The sequence below is a fragment of the Lachnellula hyalina genome (assembly GCF_007821495.1).
Source record: "Lachnellula hyalina strain CBS 185.66 chromosome Unknown contig00094, whole genome shotgun sequence".
In the NCBI taxonomy this organism is placed as follows: Eukaryota; Fungi; Ascomycota; class Leotiomycetes; order Helotiales; family Lachnaceae; genus Lachnellula; species Lachnellula hyalina.
Window position 1 is genome coordinate 20,374 of NW_022157208.1, and position 24,605 is coordinate 44,978.

The 24,605-nt window shown below is 47.9% G+C and overlaps 5 protein-coding genes across 5 annotated transcripts; 4 read left to right on the forward strand and 1 right to left on the reverse strand.

Annotated features, from left to right (window-relative positions):
* Window positions 1-146: 146 nt before the first annotated feature.
* LHYA1_G005731 (Lon protease-like protein, peroxisomal) lies at window positions 147-3,517 on the forward strand (the record flags this gene model as incomplete). The annotated part of the gene is made up of 10 exons (XM_031150675.1): window positions 147-618; window positions 668-1,799; window positions 1,921-2,180; window positions 2,229-2,393; window positions 2,562-2,649; window positions 2,673-2,967; window positions 3,015-3,101; window positions 3,154-3,269; window positions 3,323-3,376; window positions 3,430-3,517. 10 exons carry the CDS (start codon window positions 147-149, stop codon window positions 3,515-3,517), a joined length of 2,757 nt encoding a protein of 918 aa, XP_031004254.1.
* Window positions 3,518-14,287: 10,770 nt separating this feature from the next.
* On the forward strand, window positions 14,288-17,155 carry LHYA1_G005732 (uncharacterized protein; the record flags this gene model as incomplete). The annotated part of the gene is made up of 2 exons (XM_031150676.1): window positions 14,288-14,951; window positions 15,957-17,155. The coding sequence occupies 2 exons, from the start codon at window positions 14,288-14,290 to the stop codon at window positions 17,153-17,155; spliced, it is 1,863 nt and encodes a 620-aa protein (XP_031004257.1).
* A 1,476-nt stretch (window positions 17,156-18,631) lies between these two features.
* On the forward strand, window positions 18,632-19,518 carry LHYA1_G005733 (uncharacterized protein; the record flags this gene model as incomplete). The annotated part of the gene is made up of 2 exons (XM_031150677.1): window positions 18,632-18,731; window positions 18,881-19,518. The coding sequence occupies 2 exons, from the start codon at window positions 18,632-18,634 to the stop codon at window positions 19,516-19,518; spliced, it is 738 nt and encodes a 245-aa protein (XP_031004256.1).
* Window positions 19,519-19,565: 47 nt separating this feature from the next.
* LHYA1_G005734 (uncharacterized protein) lies at window positions 19,566-19,901 on the forward strand (the record flags this gene model as incomplete). Its single annotated transcript, XM_031150678.1, has 1 exon — window positions 19,566-19,901. One exon carries the CDS (start codon window positions 19,566-19,568, stop codon window positions 19,899-19,901), a length of 336 nt encoding a protein of 111 aa, XP_031004251.1.
* A 1,920-nt stretch (window positions 19,902-21,821) lies between these two features.
* Window positions 21,822-23,237, reverse strand: LHYA1_G005735 (uncharacterized protein; the record flags this gene model as incomplete). Its single annotated transcript, XM_031150679.1, has 1 exon — window positions 21,822-23,237. One exon carries the CDS (start codon window positions 23,235-23,237, stop codon window positions 21,822-21,824), a length of 1,416 nt encoding a protein of 471 aa, XP_031004250.1.
* Window positions 23,238-24,605: the final 1,368 nt, after the last annotated feature.

Below are 24,605 nucleotides of genomic sequence, written 5' to 3' on the forward strand. Positions count from 1 at the left end.
TCACTCCACACCTCAACTTCATACCCAGTATTCAATTAACAACCAAACCTCCACCACACTTCGACCTTGACAATATACGAAATCTCGAAACTACATTTAGATTACTGCTTGTGCTTGCACAGGAGCCCCCCTATTGAACAGCAACGATGGCGCCAATCAAAGCAGCCACTCTGCCAGTTATCCCCTTGGCCAAAGACACAGTGCTTCTACCCGGCATCGTCTTGCGCATACCGGTAACTGGAAACCGACCCGATGTACCAGCCCTCCTCTCGAACATCTATAGCCGGGCAGCTGCGAAGACGCCGAGTCAACGATTAGACAACGTCAACATCGCCTGTGTTCCCTTCAACTCACCCCTCCTTTCTCCCCAAGGCCAGAAGATGATCTCGCAAGATGAGAGGAGTCCAAAATCGAAGGGAGGCATAGATATAAAGCCTTGGAGTGCTACGAAGGCAGATTTATTTGGATATGGAGTGGCAGCGAAGATATCCGGGGTTGAGGGAAGGGGTACTGGTGAATTTGCGCTGTTAGTAGAAGGGGTTGCTAGGATTAAGATCGAGAAGATTACTCAAGAACGTCCTTTTTTTGAAGCAGAGGTCACTTATGCATACGATGATGGTGAGCTGTCTGGTCCAAGCATTAACTAATCTATGCTAACTTCTCGAAGCTATTTCTCCGCAGGATGCTGCCATTCAAGGACTATTTATCCACCTAAAACAATTATCTCGTGAACTACTCACATTATTACGACTCTCATCGCTGCTACCTCGAAATTCCGGATCATTAGGTCTATCCCCAGTACTTGCACGGCGCCTCGAACTTTATATTGCGAAGAAAGGGATGCAAGACGCTGGCATACTAGCTGATTTTATGACGAACATTATTGAGGCTTCATTCGAAGAAAAATTACAAGTTTTAGCCGCCTTGGATGTGAAAACCCGACTGGAGAAAGCTATTGAGCTTTTACAGCGCCAGTGCGGAGATATGAAGAATAACGTTTCAGTTACCACTATCACTGGCACAGGTATCCCCTCGAATGTGGAATTAGACCAGATGAATCGGGCCAACAGTCAGAGAATGAGAAGAACAGGAATGTCCGGGTCACCACTGCCAGGGATGGGCGGAATGGGCCCTCCATCCGAGGAAGATCAAGAGCCAAACGAGATGGAGGAACTGAAAAATAAGCTTGATGCTGCGAAACTGACCCCAGAAGCAGCCAAAATCGCGGACCGGGAACTCAAGCGATTGAAAAAGATGTCACAAGCTCAAGCAGAATATCAAGTCACAAGAAATTATTTGGAAAACTTGGCAGAAATACCCTGGTCTGCCATGACAAACGATCATCTCGGAGTCGACACCCTGCACAGCGCGAGAAAGCAATTCGACGATGATCATTACGGCTTGGAGAAGGTCAAGAAGCGTTTGCTTGAGTATCTTGCTGTGCTCAAGCTCAAGCAGTCTATCAACGATGATGTGAACGCTCAAATCGCGAAAGCAGAAGAGGAAAAGGCGATAGAGAAAGTGGAGATACTGAAGAGTAAGCGGATGGTTGACAAGTCACCGATACTACTCCTAGTTGGCCCTCCAGGTGTTGGAAAGACAAGTCTTGCAAAGTCTGTTGCGACCGCCTTGGGAAGAAAATTTCATCGCATATCTCTTGGAGGAGTTCGAGATGAAGCCGAAATTAGAGGGCACCGCAGAACATACGTTGCAGCCATGCCAGGTCTGATTGTGCAGGGACTCAAAAAAGTCGGGGTTTCAAACCCAGTTTTTCTACTTGATGAAATTGATAAAGTTGGGTTAGTATATCGTCTATCTTTAGAAGTCCCATAGTGGCTCATCGGCAGTGGCACATTCTATTGCGTCATGACAAGCATTTCGTTATAGCACGAAGTTATGTTTGCTAACGTATCTTTGTAGTACCTCAAATTTTCACGGAGATCCGTCGGCCGCTATGCTAGAAGTCCTGGATCCCGAGCAAAACCATACGTTTACTGACCATTATGTCAACATCCCTATTGACCTCAGCAAGGTCCTATTTATTGCCACTGCGAATAGTCTTGACACAATACCTCCTCCTTTACTTGATCGTATGGAAACTATTTACTTATCGGGCTACACAACTCTGGAAAAGCGACATATCGCGCTCCAGCATCTAATTCCAAAGCAGATTCGTACAAGTAGGCCCCCTACGTCCTTGAATCCCTATGAATGCTAACGTGTGAAAGACGGTCTCGGCGAGGGGCAGGTGGAATTTAACCCAGATGTCGTGTCCAAGATCATCGAGTCGTACACCAGAGAGTCAGGTGTTCGGAACCTAGAAAGAGAAATCGGTTCTGTATGCCGGGCGAAAGCTGTGGAATATGCTGAAGCAAAGGACTCGGACCACGCTGGTGAGTGATCTCCGGATTAAAGACTGAAATATCGCGAAGACTACGGTTTCTCTCAATGTGCCACGCGGTATCGAAGATTCTTCTGACTCTACCGCGCCCACGAGTTGTTTAATTGCTTCGTGATGCTAGCTTGTCTCAAGAATTCACCAGCTGACTCAGTTTCTGCAGATAAATACAAACCCCAGTTGTCTGTGCAAGACGTTGAAGACATTCTCGGGATTGAGAAATACGATGAGGAAATCGCCGAAAAGACAAGGTATTCATATTTGATTCTACTAGCCCTCAACGTCGTGCTAACGATTTGACCAGTCATCCTGGTATCGTAACAGGTCTCGTGGCCTATAGCTCCGGAGGTAACGGTAGCATACTCTTCATCGAGGTGGCTGATATGCCGGGAAGCGGCAGTGTACAGCTTACGGGCAAGCTCGGAGATGTGCTCAAGGAGAGTGTCGAGGTCGCACTGACCTGGGTGAAAGCCCATGCTTTCGAAATCGGTCTAACCAATGACCCCACCGAGAACATCATGAAGAAACGTAGCATCCACGTGCATTGCCCATCGGGCGCGATTCCAAAGGTAGTCTCCTCGACCACTTATCGAACTAGGTTGCTGATAGGATTTAGGATGGACCTTCTGCAGGCATTGCGCACACAATTGCGCTTATTTCGTTGTTCTCCGGCAAAGCTGTGCCCCCAACCATGGCAATGACCGTAAGTTTCCCGATAGGTCGGTCTACAGCTTAATTGCGCTGACACAACGTAGGGCGAAATATCTCTACGTGGCCGTGTTACTGCCGTCGGAGGTATCAAGGAGAAATTAATCGGAGCTCTCCGGGCTGGTGTAAAGACGGTACTCCTCCCGGCACAGAACAGAAAGGAGTAAGTTTCGTAATCAGCCCCATGCCTCCTTCACCCTGCTGACAGTATCTTAGTGTCAAAGATCTTCCACAGGAAGTGAAAGATGGCTTGGAGATCATTCACGTTAGGTAAGTGGCAAAACTGGCATCTCAACTCTCTTATACTAACGGCACGCCTACAGCCATATTTGGGAGGCAATGCGTCATGTGTGGCCGGAAGCACACTGGCCGGGTGAAGAGAACTTTGCTGGCATTGAAAGTCGGTTGTAAATCGTGGGCATGACCTTAAACCGACCCGACGTCTTAGTTTTGGACACCGAAGGTACCTCCATTCTTTCCTCCATATAATGCAGTGTATATTTACATCCCTACTCCCTTGCCTCTCTTCGAATCCTGTGGTCGCTGCAGGGAGGTGCTACTGCATCGTGGGAGCTGGGCCGGTTTGTATCTAGGGAATAATATCACTAGTAATGCATGGGATCACATCGCATCGCATCACGCCGTATCAATCATTTCCTTCACTCTTTAAAACCGGCTCGGAATTCTCGGCCACATAGGTGAGGTAACACAAGCACAACCGGAGATTTTCGAGCAAGCCAATTTCCGTTTTCCGATGTTCTGGTTACATGCGTGGAACCCTTCCCTTGCTTTCTCACGTGTGCAGGCTTTATGTTGTGTGAGGTGATGAGGGATCCTCATTTGCGGTCTCCGGGGCTTTTGCATGTAGATCTGTGCAGGGCAGGCGTACTGTACATGTAGCAGCATGCATGGCATGCATCTCATCTTTATGTACTGTAGATGCTGGGATTCAAGATGCGGATGAACGACACTTCCCCTGTTTGGGCGGAAGGCTGTTGAACTTGCCCGGGCATAGGATAGGATAGGATAGGATAGGATAGGATAGGATATGCATGTTTGTTTGTTGTTGCGAGGCAGAGGCAGGACCAATGCACTGTATGCGTGCGTCTGTTTTGGATAGAACGTGCTGGTAGTTCCTGCATTGTATAGAACCGGCAGTCCTGTCCAGCTTGTTTCTTTAGTGGGAAGTCTTGCTTGCTCGTTCGTTCTAGATGTCAAGAAGCGAGGTTTTACATGTCAATACCTGGTGGCAATATCTTGTTGTTAATTACTATTATGATCAAATTAATTCATGGTAATATGTTACCACAGTCCGTACTCTTTTTAATGAACCCTCAGGAACATCTCCGCTCCCACCCCCTCGCACAGTTCATAGCACGAATATGAGACATTTCATTCGGATCCCGGCAAGGGCCGCCTGTTGTCAGTGTCACCACCGTGTTACTGTACCTTGCCTCGGATCTTTCCCCATCCTCTCGGCGTTGTGTAACAAGAGCAGCAAAGAAAGAACTCCCTTGTTTGCCGTGTGCACTGAGCAGCGGGGATTTTGCTGGTAGCTAAGGTAGTGCTGGTGCGAAATTCCCTTTCCTTTTCCCACTGTTGGTGTGATATGCGGGCGCCATGCTTGTTCGGGGGTTCAGAAACATGGCTAGCTTGGTTGTTTGGACTGTTTTGGGAAATCGATGTTCTGCTTTTGGGTTTGGACTGTGTGAGTTGAGAGCTGCAATTCGTCAACTTGACTTCTTCTCAGGTTAAGGAGAGGGGACTCAGAAGGCAAGAAAGCAATCACGGAAGGGCTCAACGGTTTTCCTCAAATGACATATTGGAAAACGGTATAGAAAAGTCTCACATCGCTTTCTTCGATGGCTGCTCGATTTGGTGCATAAGCCATAACTGTTCCGCTTAACTCTAGAACTGTTAATCCATATCAGCGTCTTGGACCACCTGCAAATCGACTCTCGGTTATTATCGGTTATCAGAACAGGAGTTGTGAAGACAATGAATCGGCTTAAGGTTGAACCTTGGATCGTAACTACAGTAGATAGAACAGAAAGCTCGGAGACTATAGACTTTGTGAATTGACGATGAACCTTGATTATTTCGAACTAGACTAATACTGGACTTCTGGGCTTTTCGAAACTCGAGGGTTGAATCAAAAACTTTCAAATATATAAATAAGCTAACGTAACATGAATGTTCAAAACCATAAGTATAAGAACCGTTTGCTGGGTTTAGTATAGCATAGATCAATCTACACTCTCAAATTTCAGAATAAGAAGCAAACAGGTTTCTTTCATGATTGCAAACTAGAGAATCACTTGACTAAATGTTTAAATACTGTGCCCCTGGCTTTTCAAACTTTAGTTTCCTTAGACCCAGCTGTTAGCCGGTTTAAAGTATTTGATGATTCAAAAATTTGCGGCGTTCCTGCCAAACACAGATAGGTATAGTATAGTCTTGTTGATCAGCAGCGGGAGGTTTTCACATCCACTACTTGAAAACTGGGAACGCAGAAGAATAGACTCAATGGCCAATACCGATAGGAGAAATGGAGACATATGAAATGACACAAACAGCTTGACTGATTGATTGGTGGTATAAAGTAATTCCTAGTGAGGATGCAAAAGGCAGTACTAATGCAAATCCCCGAACAGAAAACTGCTATTTCCATATCGAGTCATGTAAGTGGAGTAAGCCTGGCGCCGAAATCTACTTGACTCCTAGATCCTAGGAATTGAATTCGATACTGGTAGGCGCGGCTGAATACGCTTGACAGCTTGACAATTTGACAGAATGACAGATGCCAAGCTTCCTTCCTAGGCCTTGTTGAAACCTCTTGTTCAAGGTCAACCTATCAGCAGGAGCGACGAGCTGTCACGAGCATATCTAGGTACCAAAGAGTTGGCAGCTGCACATCATTAGTCTCCACGAGGAAGGACGACTATTCAGTCGTAGCGCTGGGGCCTTATTTCGGTTGGATGTACCGGTACTGGTGCCGTGGTTTGCGTAGCGTTCTTGTAGTGTTTAACGGTTCGCTTTAGTCGCGGAGTCTACGGTAGAGTTATCGTGGAGCTACTGGACCTCAGGCGCTACTCAGTACACAAATACAGTACTATTCACGTACGAAAGTAAAACTTAGAAGAACACTATACTGTTACGGTTAGCATGTCTAAGACTTAAGCTTTTCTTAATCTAGGATTCATGGGACGACGGGACCTGTAAAAGTCCTTGTGTAGAGAAGTCACAAAGTCCACTTACTATTCCCTATTTACATTATAGCCCTCGCGGAGCATAATCTCAAATCATTTACTACTCTTTTTATTAGTCCTTAACCTGTCTAGCTGCCCTACACAACCTGGACAGGTGGGTATCGAATCAGGTTCGGTTCCGAGAAACTCACCTCATCCTTGGAATTTGAAACCGTTCCAAGGACTTTCAAGATCTGTTAGTTCTAGGATTCTTAACTAGATCCCTAGAGTTGTATTGAAAGGTTTCTCTAAGTAGATAAAAGCACGCGCACTTTTAGGTTCGCCGGTCGAAGAGAGAGCAATTTTGGAAGGTAGAGGAGAGCATTGTTAAGCTGCTGCTGTATAGTGCACGTAGTGGTTCTTTCTCTCAAGAACCCCAGGCAGAGTTTAGACAAGTCTTTAGGGATAAGTGTTGCAGTGTAGCTCAGGAGGATTATTATTGTTTTCAGTCTAGGAAGCTTTTTTGGATAATTGGTCGGAGCTGACAACAAATGCCAGGCTACAAGCCAGCCTCGTCCCTACGGCGGGTTGCAGTTGCGAGATCCCTGCAGAGCGTGATGCTGCATTACATCTTACAAACGAGGGGAGATTGGCGAGAGGCCGGATTGCTATGATCTGACGGTGCTTGTTCTTAGCTCTTCTGTTAAGGCTGAGACAGGCAATCGTACAGCCTTCTATCAATTTCCTGCTATGATCAGACATCTGTAAACGAGCTCACGGTCTGTGATGAGAGAGCACTTGAATGCAAAATGCCATAGTTCGGTTTGGCGTGCCGCGAATAGACCAAACTCAACACTTGACTACGAAACAGGCAGGCTGGAAAGTCCACCAACTTTGCACCAAGGGAATTGTTCGGCTGATATCGGCTTGTCGTTCCATCAATGCGTTTTTGATTTCAATTTCATTTCACCGCAGTTTGGGACTTCCGGTTTGGAATTCCAAGTTTTCGATTGGGAATGTGCAAGTCGTGGCGAACGAGTGACTGAGTTGGAGGCCCAAGATAAAATTAGAGACTGCGCGCTTTGAACCTCATCTAATATAGAAACAGGGGTCGTGTTATTGCCAGGGGCTTCTTGTCATCGAAAACAGTTGCGATGCATATGATCATCAACATCGGGGTCCTTCGCTACCAGAAAGAGAGATCGACGCCGCTTGAAAGAGTCCTGTGCAGGAACCCAGAAAGCTGGATAATTGATATCGTCGTCGCCCGCACGTGGCCCAGGAAGGCTGGGCAAGCCGTGATCTAGAGGGCAGCAACGAGGGCAGCAACGAGGTGCTCATATCGTTGGAACAGTACCCCGAAGAACGTCTTGAGCAACTTGCTATGCAGAGCTTGTAATAAAATGAGAAGGTCAGCCAAAGCTGGAACGAGCAAAACTCTGGATGTACTGGTAATCATTAAGGATTGCATGAAAGAGCGCACAGAGGCTTACGGTGTGTCGGGTATTTTTCAACTAGTTTTCCAGTACTTCAAGTTCTTGGTAGCGAGTTTCTCACTTGACCAGCGAGGGGCTCGAGTGTGGATTATTTCTCCGGTGTGAAATGAATCGTTATGCCTTCCGGATCCTCTGCAAAGCATGCCGTTGGCCCTCCCCTGCACTCAATGCGATACTAATACGGAGCAGCTACTGGCCAACCCAACCCAACCCCCGCATCCAGCCACGAGTAATACAGTATTAGCCGGCCGGTATACAGGTCTGTAGCTTCCAGATACATGGGGGGGAGGAGGGGTCCAATTTCTAATCTGATTAATACCGTATGTTCCCGCCGACCCCTATTTATGATCCTCCCTCCTCTTTCCCCGCCCCACTTGGGCCAGTATAATGTCCGTCCTTTGAGATGAGATGGTGAAGTCATATACGAGTACGGTAAGGCCCTGCTAGTACAGTACGAATAGTTCATTTCGATCAATCTATCTGCTACGTAGCTCGTAAGATCATCCAAGTGAGCTTAGAGTCCGTTTTGTTGAGCGAGTACGCTTTCGCATTTGCACCTAGGAGGCAGGGCAGGGATTTGTCATGATATCTTAGCTTAACTCCGGATGCTCTGCATAGAATCTGCTATTTTCTCGAGACCCAGGCTTGTTTACTAATAAGAAGGGACACGATTATTTGTGTAAGCATAAACCGCAGTGTCTTATGTCCATTACTTCGATTATGGATGGGCCCCTTATGAATTCGCAGTAAAATGTCACATGAGAGGATGCCTAAAAACAGATTGATAAAAGATTTGCGATTAGATCCCAGGGGAATATAAGGCTTATAAGGCCTCTGCCGACGACCGAAAGTGCCACGAGGCTCAGGGAAAGCAGTTCATGCATAACAAATGAGCCCGTGAGCCCGCTATATAATGATTGTCATATGGGCAAGGAACGCTTGCCGGTAGGGGGCCTATTTACTTTCAACTTACTTCGTAGGCGGGAATGATTGGGTTGACGTAAATCGACTTGAAAAATTAATGAGTCGACTTACGCTAAGCAGTTTAGTCCTTTACGAGCGCTATTCCAAATCGGAATCATAAATTAGGGACATGTATCGGCTTAAGAAGTATAGGAATACTAGCAGTAACAATGGTCTTTTACGTACCGTATATACCGTATAGGTTTTTGATAAGGTATTGCTAGTAATACTCCCGATACTACGTCTTTCAATAACATATGCATTATAGGGCAGGTATAGATCTCCGCAGCCAAAAATAAAAAAACGTACCTCTTTTAGTATATAAATGGTTTCTTAACAGTTTGATCTCTTACTAAAGCATAAAGGATCGTATCCGGGGTTTATTTAGCCAATAGATCCAGGCACATCCTGGTTGGAAGTGGAAAAGTACAATCTTTACTTATGAAATACCCTGTACCCGCACGATCTACGGACAGCATCTGGCCCCTACCTAGTTTTATAACCGTGGGTGGGGTGTATAATCTTGTCGGCAGCTACGGCAGGCGCCACAATTTCCCATCTTTGACGACACGACACTCGATCCTTGAGGTTCAGGGCCCTCCATGCAGTCTGTGCTACATACTATACTTCCGTACCGTCCGGGTTTGACATCTTACGTCTAGATGCCTTCCGCGTATGCCATCACTCGGCGGTTAAGACGTCAAAACCGTTGCGCTGAGTTTCTTTCCGCTGGTACTCGTACTTTATCATGGACAAAAGAATGATCGGTTCTTTGATTTGCCGCCAACGAAGCAGGCAATTAAAGATAGATGACAAACACCGCACCACACCCCGCATTGATAGGCTGGCTCGGATCAAGCACAATAATGCGCCTATTTTCCGTACTTTCATAGGGGTCTAAATTGCTTTGGGATGCTTTTACGACGACCAATGAGTGCTCGACGACAGGGGGGGGGGGGGGGGGGGGCATTCCTGAGATGTGTGTTGATTTGAACGAGGTTTTCGGCTGGGCTAGACTGTCGAGACTGTGTCAGTCAGTAGGTACTTAGGTACTTACTAGAGTAAGATCTTACTGAGAGGCGTCGGGGCGCGCGCAACGGGCGTATCCAAACCGCTGTCGTTAGGTATATAGCGGCTGAACCAGTACCATCCTGTACCTTCGTAGGAGTCGTACTCCGTAGCTGTGGATCTTGCTCCCGCGTGTTCGCAGTACAGAAGGGGGGAGACCTCGGTATTTTGCCGGTATTCTAGCTTTAGCTTCATCGTTCTACTGTACGGAGTACTTGCTAAGTCTTGCTTCGGCCTACTGCGAACCATTCCCTCGGTGCATCTATCTGCTTTCCTTTTATACGAAGTAATTTAGCACCGCCGGAATTCTGCATGTACTTACTATATGTGCGCCACGCTTCCTGCACTGTAACTAGGTAACATCCAAAAATCTCTTTGTTCCCCGATACTGACTGAGTCTGGACTCTCTCTTCATTAGAACTGCTCGTACTGTAACGCGTTCTACGGAGTAAAGCCTCCACAATGTGGGGAGTAGCGTTGAAAACAGAAGCTTAACCCGGCTCTACATAATAAATAGCCCTGCCAATAGTTCATCCAAACATAGCTGTAAGGCTCCGCGATGGGAAGCCTTCAGCTCAGTCGTCTGAAGATTTCCACGTTCGTGCAGGCATAATATGCCAGTAGTATAGTGCCCGATTTCGATATTATTATGCACGCCATTCCCCTCTCAGCATCTAGAAACGGGCGCTGGGGAGAACAAGGTTGCTGAGCTTGGATCACTTTCATGCACCACTTCGAATTATCTAGGGGCGAGGACGAGTCAGGTCTGTGAGTTTGAATATCGAACGGCATTTCCTGTTTTGGCATGTGATTTGTCCCCCTCGTAGCGGGGCTGTAGTTTCCAGTTCTGTGGATTTTTGGATACACAAAGCTGCGTCTGCTTAATCTAGAGCCCTGAACATGACGCACAGGAAGGCGATTTGGCGTTCTAAACAATGTTAAGCACATGGCCGTCCACGGGATGAGACGCTGTTGTCGTGGCAGAATTTCCCAACAAAATCAACCTCCAAAAAGATCATCCAGATGGAACAAATACGCGGTCAATTCAAACGCAAGCGAGAGCCGTATCGTATTGTACTGTACGGATGGTTTTCCATCGGCGACTTTCTTCGAGACCCATGTCCGAGGATGAGCACGACCATTCCTGACAATTTCCCGTTCACAAAATCCAATGTCGCGGAGAATCATTACTCGAGTATTAAACACTATTGATTTGCAAGGGTCATAAGCATAAAGGCTCGAAGTTTTGCTTCAACATGGACTCTCAGACAGCCGTCACTGAGCATGTATTACATTAAGATTGAAATTGAGGTTTCTGGCTGGTTGAGAGCAGTTCGCATGCTGCAGTAAATAATGCAGGCGCCCGTCCAATGCTTCTCAACTACCATTTGGGGAAAATCAAGCCTCACGCCACGAGGCAGGAGCAGGGTAAGGAAATAATGACAGGAACATCTTCGAAAATAAGAGGGTGGAAAGAAATCGGACGCGGATCGCCCCATTATCACTTCCCAGATAAATCCCACAAGAAACAGAGACTTTACAGTAGGGCCACTTGGTGTATTGGCAATAGCGCAGACATAGGTAAATCCCTATGTCCACATCCAAAAACTTGAACTCTGGATCAGATCACATTGCGCACACTGACCTTGGGATGCCGCGCAGGGCTATCCGATCTGATCTCAAACCGGGGTTCGGCAAAGCACACAGCACCTCGATTTGCAAGTCGAGACGTGCTGCGTGTTTGATACGCCAATCCTGAGCTTGAATTGGGGAGAATATCGGTTTGATAGACCGTTTCTCCATCTTCTCAAAAGACGTTGTCCATCGCCCTTGAATTAAATACGAAAATAGTTCGTCTATTGCTGATTTGCTGAAGTCCTCACCCTCCATTACCATCTTGCATATTTAAACACACTGATCATTTTGCTACCCCATAAATTCGTAGCTTGACTTTGTAATCTGCAGTACATTAGTGCTGATAGAATTATAGATTGCATTGTTTGGCCCTATGCCTTTGCAAATCATCATTACATTTTTAATGATTGGCAAAAAGCACAGGCTTGAAGGTTTGGGACGAAAAGTCTGAGAACAACATTTCTGTATCTGAGCATGTATTGCTGTTGTTATATATCCCCGCACCTCTATTGTGAAAAGTGCTTTCGAGAACTCAAGAGCCTCTCTCTTGCCCTTCCCTCACTCCATTCTTGCGTTGTGGATATACGGACAAGTGGATTGATTACCTCTTATTCATCCCACCGCCAACCCCCAATTTCGACAAGGACGTTTCAAGGACAAAGGCTGCAGCGTCTAATTGCGCCCTGAAGTTATTCCTCAAGACCAACATCAAATTTCAAAAGCAGTAAGTACCGCCCCACGACCTTTGCACTTTACCCTTGTTTCTTGTACCCCGATTATTGTACCGTACGTACCACATTACACCCTCTTCCCGACCTCCCGTGTCAACTAGGCACGCGAGTAGCAAGACACACACCTCGGGTGGATTGTATTGCACTCACTGCGCCGTTGTCTAGGACATCTATGAGCCGGGGGCTGGCTATTGGAATACCTACCTGGTTCGATGTACTGTACTGGTATATATGTACTTCTGCACAATACAAGACAACACTACAGTATTGGTAGTAGTCGCTGCTGCAGCTGGCTATTTTCGCGGGTTCCAGCAAGCTGCCCGCCTGCAGGTGCAAGCTTATGCTCGCTCATCTGCTGGCTGATCGCCCACGCGGGCAAAGCCTGTGAGGCAAAGGTCCAACGGCGGGCCCCTGCTCGCCCTTGCTTGCCGCTGCTCTCGAGCTCTCACTCCTCGGGTGGACAATGAAGAGAAAAAAAAGTGGCAGCTCTCCTCTTCTTTTCCTTCTTCCCTTTCGTTCGACTGGTCGGGGCTAGCAACTCCTACCTAGGTACCTAGGTACCTCCGTAGCTACGGAGTACTACTCCTTCCTAGACCCGGGGCACCATGGCAGCCCAGCCCAGGGCAGGCATTGGCAGGGACTGAATCTCGGAGGACTAACAAAGTTTACAGGGGATACAGGGTAGCTTAAAAGATCCTGGAAGCTCCAACACCCCTACCTCCCGCGCCTACCTACACTAAAGTCTGCACGTCCCAGCGTCGAGGCAATCCCTGTACAGCGGGACCGTCCATTACGCTCGATCCACACATTCCAGAGTTAGAAAACCGCATCCAAAAACACCCCGTCGGCTGCCACTTGCCAGTAGAAGCTCGACCTCGACAGTAGTCATCTTCTACTCTCACCCACCACAACCTGCTACCTAAATACCAGATACCTACTACTAAAGTACTGCAAATCTCCGCCGCCTACCAACCAGCCTCAGAACGCTTGTAGTCTCCGCTGCCGGTATACAATTCCTCCGCATTTGCCTCGTCTTTCTGCTCTTGATAGCCCCGCCTACAGCCCGCTGGAATCTACTACACCACTACCAATTGCCTACGTACTGTACTGCCGACATTGTCTCCGAAGCAAGGCAAGAGCGAGGAGTCCAGAAACCTCAACCCCCGCCGTGCACCATCGGTTGGACCGTCCCGTTATCCTAATACAGGTAGCTACTGTACTGTTTATTACCCAACTCTTCCACGGCATACACACATTCATCCCAGATCTCTCAGAAGAATTGCACTGCACGCTATCAGCATCCTAGTTCAGCCTCACCCGTGCCAACGCCTACCGATACATACCTTATCCCTACATCTCTCCAGGACTATATATCTTCCTGAACACCATTTACCTCTCCGACTTGTAGCACAATTTGGCATCCTCTACCTTGCCCTTGTCAGAATATGCCAGATCCAAATCCGCTTTCTCTTGGCCACATTTGAACTCTATAGCCATTTCTTCGTCCGGAAACCAGTCCATAAGAGGCAGGCAACGTTGTTTAGTACGGCTTGAGTTGACGCCTGCTCCACTTGGAGGAAGTCGTCAAGTTCCTCAATATCTCAGGTCTGCCGGTCGAAAAAAGGACCTTGACGCATTTCGGATATTCCTTACACACGTCCGACAGATACGTTCTTTTCATCTGCAGCTCACCGAACACGTCAGTTCTTCACGAACATCCCGCAGCTGCAGTATTACCTACAATACCTCTTCTATCCGGTTCTGTCTCAGTCATTGTGGAACGAGGTCATTGATCACTTGAGAAGCACAACTTTTGCATCCTGAGACCGCACTGTTCCTTAGAACGGGTCTGTGTATAGGTTCGCTGCGGCTGTTGAGGGTAGTTATAGACCCCTTCCTGCCAGACCCCCATAAGATACTAAGCCTCCCAGGACACTTCCAAGTTCGCCGTGATATTGAAGCGCCTATAGAGCATGCTGTTTTCGAGTAAGAAAATACCCCGGCGAATTATACAAGACCCACCTAGACTTGGTGGGATCACTACAAGACCAAGAACAAGCTTTTTGAAGCAGCTACAGCGCCGTTGACCCGGTCCTTTCCATGCAATCCTCACCATCTTACCGCGATACCTCATACATTCCGCTCGGCGAACGGCGAGGAAGATCAGATCTGGCGCGCTTCTCTCTTGACACGAGTTGGGCTAGCGCGGTGTCCGACAGTGCTCGGTCGAGGGCATACCCGTCTCCTCCCATGTCAGGATCTCCGCCGCTTCCACCAAGACGAAACCCCGATTCAACGGATCGTGGTTACGGAAGCTATGGATCAAGCGGGCAAGACGTTTTGCCTGGGACTCAAACGCCTCAATCAGACACATCGGAGCCAAGAGGGCCACAGTTGAGGGCATATCAACCAGAGCAGCATCCTCAGCCATCGTATTCCACATATCGAATGGAGGATATACAACCAACACCACCACATTCTTACCAACAGCGGGGACCGCCAATTGTACCGCATATGGTGCAGCAGCAACATCCTTTGTATCAATCGCAGGCGCCGCAGCCTCCTGGGCAATTCTCAACGGCAGATCGACCACCAACGGGAGAGGTTGCCGATTATTCTGAATCACCCAAAGCACAGAGAAAGACAAAGGGACATGTGGCCTCGGCTTGTGTTCCCTGCAAAAGGGCGCATCTTAGGCAAGTCTCTCCGAATGGGGAACGTTCTGACCGCGTAGAGTTGAGGCTAATAGTATGCAGATGTGACGGTATGTGTGTTCCAACTCGAATTCATCTATTTTTGTTAGTTTGTTTTTGCCCCATTTTGCCCAATATCCATAACCGGCCATTGTTTGAGTGTATTTTGTTTTTTCGTCGAATTGCTGGCGTTGCTGCTCGTGGCTAGAATACTTGACCAATGTAGCACGGCAGCCCGTGTTGATTCAACGTGGTTTACATGAGGGGTTTTGAGACTATCGCGGCTCCCTGATTTATTACCCCGTCCGCTCTAGCGAGCGCAAAATCAAATTATCGCATGCACGGCGCTATCGCCTCGCCTCGCGTGCCGTAGCGCATTGGAGTGAGAGTGCGAGCGAGTGAGTGCGAGAAGGCGTCAACGAGGGGTAAGACTCGGCGACTCCGTCTGTTGGGACGCTGGCTGGTGATGTATCAGTTAACATGCATGGCTAGAAAGACAAAGATGGAGATTTTCACGGAATCCGGCCAAGGTTATGGGCCGATTGGTGGAACCCGGTCGGCGGGGTTTGCTTAGCGGTGGAGGATAAGGCGGGAGTGGGGAGTGAGAAGCAAGGGGCAAGCCAGGGGCAGTGAAGAGCAGAAGTTCGATATGCAATGCAACGCAACGCAATGCAAGTGCATAGACTGGGCTTCTGGGCTTCTATCCTTGGAAAGAATGTTCCATTTAATCTTCCATGGAATCCAAGGAAGAAGAAGAAGAAGCAGCGGTGTGCACCAATGTCGACGGCTACAGTAGCGAGATTGATGCCTCCGAGTCTGATTCTGTTCTGGGCCCGTTTCTTTTCGCCGTATACGAGGTGTTTCTGATTGGGCGCAGACAGGGCAATTGATCGATATCCGAATCATTGTGTCAGTCGTAAAAAGCACCATCAATCTTGCCCTCGGTCAGCTTCGTACAGCCCACTATTTTCCCTGCAAGTTCAGCGGATTCGTTTTGGGTCATGTTTTGAAATTTAGGAGTTGCCTCTTCGTTCTCGTATTAAGTTCTCGGGATTTTGCTGACTAGTTGGCTATAGCACAGCGCCCGTGCTCTCGCTGCCTAGCTAACGGGAAGGAGGATGCTTGTGTCGATGTACAACACAAGAAAAGAGGCCGGCCGCGATTGCGCGATGAAAGGGAACAACGTTACGAAAGCATGGGGCCGGGGTATTCTCACTCACAGCACGATGCTTCTGTCAGACGTCCTCTGTCCTTTCACTCCGCAGAACCTTCCATGACTCCAGCATTTGGCGGAGACTCACTTCATAGGTCGGGGTCTTATAGGGTCTTGAAATCTCAAGGTCCTCTTGCTCCCAGATATATGGATCATGCATCTTCTGTAGATGCCAATATGTTTGGTGGATCGATGCCACCAGCGCCGCGAATGCTGCCAGCCCACGAACCGCTATGTGCATATCTTACCATGGAGATGCAGATTGCAAAAGTTACTCGAAGCTTTGGTGACACTGTCGGTCTACAGGCCGTTGTTGGGAAAAGGCTTCAGGACATCATAGTCGCCAACGATCGTGAAAAGGTAATGCGACTCCAGAGGATTCTCGAAGACGAACGCCGCGCAAGAGAGCCGAGCTATCTCCCTCCAATCTTCTCAAAATACGAGGAAGATCGGATTATCAAATCTGTGGGGTTTGGGCCGGATGAGATTGGACAGCTGTTACTGGAGCATCAGGACTTGGTCATGTTCCAGGGGTCTGAAGGACAACACCAGCCGCTCCAGGCTCGGTTTGGGTTGGCGAAAAGGGAGTCGACATATTTTATTGCGGTGATATTTCAAGTACCTGCGACCCCGCAGACGTCCTATCAGCCGGTCGCTCGAGATTATCCTCGGGAGTCGCAATATGGATATCAGACGTCACAGCAGGCGTATCCTCCAGGCCCATCCTCTTTCGCTCCTAATCCTGTTTATGGTGACCCTCGCGGAGATTTGATGTATAGAGCTTCTGTCCCGAATGTTCCCATAGTATCAAGTATGCCGCCCTTCTCGCAGCCGCAAACAAGGCCGGATTATTCCCCCCAAAGCCAAAATCCTTATCAGACGCCACGGAGTGAATTGGCACAAGGACAACCACAGCGCCAACACGATCTCCAACTCCCTCCGATTCGAGATCACCGTGGGGAGGCATCTGCTGCAAATATGTCGCACCGACGAGATGATCGAACCGGCCGACTCGATATTGGCGGTCTTTTGGAGCAACCGCGCAACACAGGGGGTAGATGAAGTTGATCTGTGGTATGCTCACAGACCTCGACTTTCGCGATTGATGGTTTTCCCAAGCTCGTTTTGCTCATGCCTTCCAGGGCTTTCTGGCTATTAGAAGACGACGATTGAGAGAGAATACGATGGGTTCTCAAGGCAACCAGAGTGTGGTTGCTACCGCTGAATGGACCCTAATGATGACAGCTTCTTGTAGAATACTTGTTGGATGACAGATCCTTTTCGTGTCTTTGCGAGATACCACCATGTACAATATTTAGGCATTTTCCATCTGTTTCTAGCCGTCGCCGGCTCAGGCGCAACAACTCATATCGGCGTTCTGCATCGGGGGATAGTTTTGTTCTCGTTTATTTTTGGGCGCAAAAGGCAATCAGTCTTATGTACGATATGAGAAGAGACTATAATTGGCGTGATGGTTGAAAATTAAAGGTAGAAATGAAAAAGTAGCTTGGGTAGCCATGATGTTCTTTGTCTCTGGAGGTGATTGATTGATGTTGATGTTGTTTTGAGACAGACACGCTACCAGCTGTCTGCAATTTCGGCCCCTCCGTACTACCTGGTTCAACCAATCCAACCTTACCAGTTGCGCGCTGGATCGATCTTATTGGCACCAAATATAGATAGTATAGTGTAGGTAATCGATGGAATGGTGACGCGTTTAATGTTATAGGAATTCGTATTTGTTAATTTTGTAGGGAAAGGAGGAAGTAGGAAGAAGATGTGATATTTTAGGTTTCTCCAGGGTTGAGTTGAGTTCACGGTCCTTGGCTTGGCCCCCATACCAAGGCCAAGGTAGATAGATGGATGTCGTTTCAGGCTGGTGGGTGGTTGAAACAAAACACTGCCACTGCACTGGTGTTATTTGCGCGTTGCGCTTACTACACTACTGATATTTCTTGATGGTCTCTTGAATCTAGGTAGGTTACCTATTTAATACTGTAATATAATGTTTGCATTGTAATTAAGGTTGCTTTTTCCTCTCTACCGAGAATAGCTACTTTTAACTTGTAGGGAGGGGAGGATAAGGCGCTATCATTGGCTTATATACTCCGAGATGCATCTTGGAAAATGTCCGCATCGTGATTTGGACTTCCGTTACAGTACCCCACGCCTATAATACCTTAGGTGGTAGTAGTCGTAGTCTATGCCCGCATATCCCTGTAGGTGAGCCGTACCATTCTGCGGTGCGGTTGCGGTTCCGATCCCGACCCCTCATGGATGGAATGAGGGGAAGCTTCACCTCTCTCTATATGAGGTAGTAGGGCAGGTACATCATTTCACTCACTTCTGCTCAACTACAATCTCCTCGTACCTTTGTCATTGTTTCTGCGAGTGGCATTGCTGCAAATATAATACTGCCGGAGTAACTGGATCTATTATTTCTTACTACTTGCTACTTACTACTTACTACTTACTACTTGCTACTTGCTATTTATCAACGATTTGATCAAGTATCTACCTACCTATATAAAAGCAACAATGGCCGCATCAACAGCATCATCCACGTACCTAGCCTCCCAAACCGCTTCCTTAGAATCACAAGCCCCCGTTTCTCCCTCTCAAGCCCGCGCCGCCCAAAGTAATCAATCATTTTCTTTGCTTCACTTTACTTCGCCATCGCGCTGTGTTTGAAGTCCCTTGAAATAGCGTCCCGTCCCATTACTTCTCTCACCTCTTACCTATTCCATACCCCCCGAAGAAAACCAACTAACCATCCCCTCCCTCCAGTCCCCCTGAAAGACTTCAACCTTCCCACCTTCCCCGCCGAATCCTTCGCCGCAGCCCAAGCTCTCACGACGCTCATCCTAACCTCGGACATCAAACTCGACGACTACACACCCACGCTCACGCAGCCCTTCTCCGTCCCAACCCTCCCGCCCTCCATCACGACCCTCACGCTCGAGCTCTTCAGCCTCGGCTACCCACCCGGCTTCCTGCAAGCCCTCGGCGAAGCCCTGCCGAACCTGAAATCCCTCACGCTGTACTCCCAGCTGTTTGCCGGCACGACGCAGGACTCGCAGGACGATGCCGTGGCGTTTATCCAGGGGGCCACGGGCCTGAGGGAGCTGCATGTCCTGGATGTGTTTGCGCCGCCGGGAGTGTTTACGCGGATTGCGGGGGCATTGGCGCCGGGGCTGGCGTTCTTGGAGCTGTGCTATACGTATCGGCATTCGGACGCTGCAGGGTTCCTGGGGACGCTGCCTGTGAAGGAGGTAGGGGAGCTGGTGAGGGAGGGGTTGGTGGCTCTTACGGTGGGGATTGGGGCGCCGGATGCGGGGGCGGTGGAGGAGGTAGATGAGGAGGATGTGGAGGGGACGGAGGTGGGTGTTCGGCTTGTTGGGGGGGAGGAGCGAGGGGTGCGGTGAAGAGGGTGGTGGGTGGTGGGAAGGGGTTGGTTATGCTTGATGTGACGATGTTTGAGCTGCGGGTTGAGGAGGTGGAGGCGCTGCTGGGAGCGTGTGGGAACTTGAGGGTGTTCAGTGTGGCGGTTTTGTTGAGCGGTGGGTGGGATGCCGTGCTAGAGGTGATGAAGGGGAGGTTAGGGGGTGTAGAGGCCTTGGAGATTGTCGGGGTACCGGGGGATGAGTTTGTAGAGAAGTTGAAGGCGGGTGGGGTGGCGGGGTTGACGGAGGAGGTGTTGGGGAAGTTGGCCGAGGGTTCCAAGTTGAAGAGTGTGAAGACGAGTATTTTAAGGACGAATGCTGAGCATTGGGTGCAATATCAAGGATCATGGGAGAAAATGACTTGAAAATCTTTGGGTAGATAATAGGTACGTAGTCTAATAAAGTTGGTTAATCAAAGTAAACTTACCTACCTCTCTTGAGAGAAGTAAATGTCTTGATGGGAGTAGGTGATTAAAGATGAAAGACTCAAGTCATAGTCCTGTAGTGAAAACCCAACTGCGTGTATACTATTTGCAGTGGTGTCATCCACCCATTTGAAACCATCAACTCGAGTAGTCGCGTAGGTACTAGATGCATCCTAAACTTTTCGCTTAACAGAAAACCCCCCTTTTCAACTCCAAGAAGACTCGCCGAGGACAGAAAAAGGGACAGACAGGCACATTATAACATTCAAGCTCAATATCAACCAAGCACCTCACTGAGTGCCTGCCTTCTTTTCTATCCACCTCGCACCGAGCCGAGAAAGTGTAGTCAGTCGCAGTCGACGGAAAGTTTATAGCTATATTTCTTCTAATTCACTGCTTGCTCAATACCTACGTACGTAGGTACGGCCTTGCCGTTCAAAAAAATCCCTTAGAGTTATTCTAGACATGTACTGAAAAAATGACAGAGCATTGCTCGACAGCTGCGTAAATCTTCTCTTCTCTTTTCTTTTCTTTTCTTTTCTATACGAGTGAAACTAACAAAAATGTTGAAAAAAAGAAAGAAAGAAAGAAAGGTGGTTATTCATTCAGTACGCGCACTCCTACAGCATACCTCGCGACTCGAGGATCGCATGTCGAGTCCCCCTATCGCTGGACGAGGGAGGTCTAGGATAGGAAGAATGGCGAATTTGATAGCGATATTGCGGCTGTTGGGGAAATTAAAAGAAAGATGGAGGAAAGACCCGTCCGGCGTGTACGCTTTAGTCCCATCGCATCACATCACAGGACAGACAGAAAGAAAGAAAGAAAGAAAGTCCCGAGGATGATGCGAGAAAGAGAGGAAGGAATATTACGAGCTTGAGAGAATGTTTTTCAAGTAGAGAGAGATGTAATGTGATGTAATGTAGTCCGGTGATTAAGTTGAAGTATACTGTTTCCTACTTAGCTATTAAATCACGCTTGGAGATGAGGGGTCAGAGGGGGATATCAATAACATTAGGCATGCCAGCTGCCTAATCCAACCCATTATAAAATAAATAAATAAACCCAATAATAAATTTCAGGCAAAGTGTATTTCAGGCATCCTCTGAATCCGGAATAGATAACTGACTGAATCTCGTAACAAAACGTAGTAATGTACGGAGTAAGACACTAATAAATACACGGACGGGGTTTAATTCCTTCTTTTCACGCTCTAGTAACAAGATGAATGAACGAACGATGTTGATTGATTGACGTTGTATTATTATTGAGGGAATGAATAAAGGAAGGAAGGAACAAACACATCTAGTTCAACTGTTTGGGATATCATTAACACACAGTTCTATAACGCTAAAGGGAGTAGATGTAAGGGTTACTATTGAGCTACCTAGGGAGTAATACTGCAATCTGTAAACATGCCCGGATTTCGTAGTCTAGTCTGGGGAAGTGTTTTGGGCCTTTCGGTTGAATTAATATACATACGTACGTACGTCCCTTGCAGACCTATGCGAGATGGGTAGGGTAGGGTAGAAGGGCAGAGAGTTGATGGAAGGTGGGAAGGAAGTGTCAAGTCAGGTATCCTGTCTTTGTTTGCGAATGCTTAAGATTTTCAATGAAAATGTAAAGTAGTTACAGCCCTCCCTCCAAGTCTTATTTCTCACCGCAGTCTTGTCGAGATGTTTGAGAGTTACATGATGCGGTGAAACTTGATTGCTAATTCATGAGGCATACTATCCATCGGAACCTTGAACAAAAAAAGAACAGGGGCGACGGAGACATATTTGTACAATTTTCTAACATATCTTCATCATCTCTAGTACTGACACCCTCTATCATACAGATCATCACAATTTCGGCACCTTAATTGCTTAATCCAAAATCCCTCGATCCAGCGCCATCACGTCGCAACGTCCTGGATAACCCCCTTGGGCTTACTCGTACGCCAGTCGAAAGCGCCGGTGGTGGTGGGTGCTTGTAGTGATCTGTGTTCCCCTCCTTTACATCAACTGCTCCCGTCTCTGCACTAACCACACGCAAGATTACCGATCCTTGGGGATTCACAGTAGCAGACTTTGGCTGCACATATACTTTGCTGCCACCCACTTTATCGGGTTCAATGTTAACGAGCCCTGGAACCATTGGAGCAGGCATGGCTCCGCGGCCACGACCCCTGGTGGAAGACACCCTGAACGATTCATCGTTGAATGGAGTGCCGGTGACAAATCCACCGACTCCTAGATTCGTACTACCATGCAATGCACCTTTGGGCGAGATGATGCGTGCTTGGACGGGAGACTTGGATGACTGCGGGCCGAAAACAGGGTGATTGAATAGCGTTGAATTCGTCCGACTGTAGGCAAGGCCCGCGGATGGGTGTGTCTTCGGTGGTCCAGAGTCTCTATATGGTGAAGTAGAGACGGTGCTATCTTTTTCCAGAGAAGTTGAAATGTTTTCGAACATTGCATTGAATATCTCAGTAGGAGCGTTGACTGATGACGCAGGCGGGAGGTCTAGGAATGTGCGAATATGTCTGTAAAGCTCCGTCCAATCTTGGCGAAGAGATTTTACATAGTCCTTCAGCTGCTCATCAGTGACCTCAGCTTGAGGGTTAAGTTCCAGCTCATCTGCACCCTCCGAAGATGCTCGTTGTTCTCGACGTTCCTTTGCGAGTGCCACAGAGCAGGCGCCTCGCAGATATTCGTGGAAACCTTGCTTCCTTCTCCGAACCTCTTTCTGAACGTATTCATTAAATTCTCCCTGGGTCTGCCCCGCCAGCCAAGGGCCGCTGAATTTCCATCTTGCATCAATCTCTGTCGAACCTGTGCCCTCTCCGGTACCAGTTGTGTCAATTGCGTCTTCGAAAACGCTCCGAGCGCGGGAGTCGAGATGTGATTGTGTACTTTCTTTCAATTGGGGTGTTGTGAGCGGTATACCCATCTCGAGGAATTTTTGCAGTGACAGTGTATGATCTGCCGCAGAGCCAAACTCGGTGATATGTTCGAAGGTGTCCATTTTCTGAATTCGGAGCACGGGCGTCGAAGATTTGGTCGTCGAGCGAAGCGGCAAGGGTCGTTTCAACCCCCAATCGCCTTTCGCGAGTGATGATTGGGGAGTTGTAATGGACATATGAATCGGATGTGGGAGCGTAGAAGTATCGGAAGTATAGCCTCCTGTTGATGACATCTCGACGGCCGATCGTTGAAGTGGAGCTGGAATCGAAAAGACCCTTGATGCTCGTAGGAGAGCCCCACCGGGTGATACGCTTCTTGATGCCATTATGACTTGTTCGAGGTCACGACGTCGAGGTGACGCCCGGGTTATGAAGCTTGGGCAGCGGTGCCTGGCTGGCTGGGCGCATCCAGGATGTTCCTAAGGTGCTGCAATGCCAATGCCAATACCCCTGAAAATTCTCGCCCTTCTTCTTCCTTCCTGAAAGTTGTAGAATTGGATGTTGCGAAGGGATCGTTGGGCGTAGATGTTTGTCGTGTTGATGCATGGAGGTTGGTGAGGTGTGATAAATTTCGAGAAGCACGGGCCACATTCGGAGCTACCTTGAATCGCCCTTCTCCAGAGAGTCGGGGCGTCCATGTACACTTTGCTTCTAATTTTACTTCAAACAAAATATTTTCCAATCAAGTAACCCAAGCTTACTATGCAAACTACTTGTTATATTCTAGCATTATTAACCTGGTCTGAAATGGGACAACCTTGTCACTCTATCTTGCGTTGGCACCAAAGCGTGGCGATCTGAGAAGCTTTCTTTATACGACGAGTTCGCCTTGATCTTTGCATTTCTTTGATTTGTATATTCTCTTTAGGAATGAGAGGATTATCTCATACTCATCAAATCATCTCCTTCCACATTACATATTGATCATACTGTGTTGTACTATATCCCGTTCGTGGACCGCTAGGAGAAATACACTCTCTTACGCGCTACGGGAGAACTTGATGAATGGAACCGTGTCCATGTCTGCTTTCTCCAGAAGTATCTTGGGGTTAAAACTATTCAAAGTAGACTTGGGCATTCCGTGGACCTATGCGTTGAGCATTTGAACTTATTAGGGCAAGGACCTTGAAAGGATAGAACTTGAAGCTCAACCTACCAATCCTACTTTATACCCCTTGAGTATAGGCACTGAGTCTTTAAGTTTATGTCTCTAGGCTACCTAAGATGGAAATATACCAATCCATGTTTATACACGTGATCATACACGTGAGAGTGTTTTCTAGGATTTGCACGGCATCCTCCACCTGGTTTCACCGATTACTGATCGCTCTGGGAAAGTTTTCATTCCGCGTATACTTTTGTTTGTTGTCAATCGTTTCCTTGTACTTGTTGCTGCCGATTGAAGTTGAAGTGGCGAGTTCAAGTCGGATCATAAGTTAATGCCTCACGAAAAAAGGGCCGCGGCGCTCCCGTGGTTTGCGTGGGGGATACTAGTGATCAGCTTTGTGAATGAAGCGCAGGGTCGTATGAAATAATGAGTATAGAAAATGCGTAATGGAAGCTACTATGGAGAGAATAGTCCGCCTCCATACAATGTAGTACTCCTAGTCGGATCATCACCTGGGTTACATGTCACTCCGGTATGAGTGTATAGATGGATACATATGAGTTGATCAAACCTCCATTGCGCACAT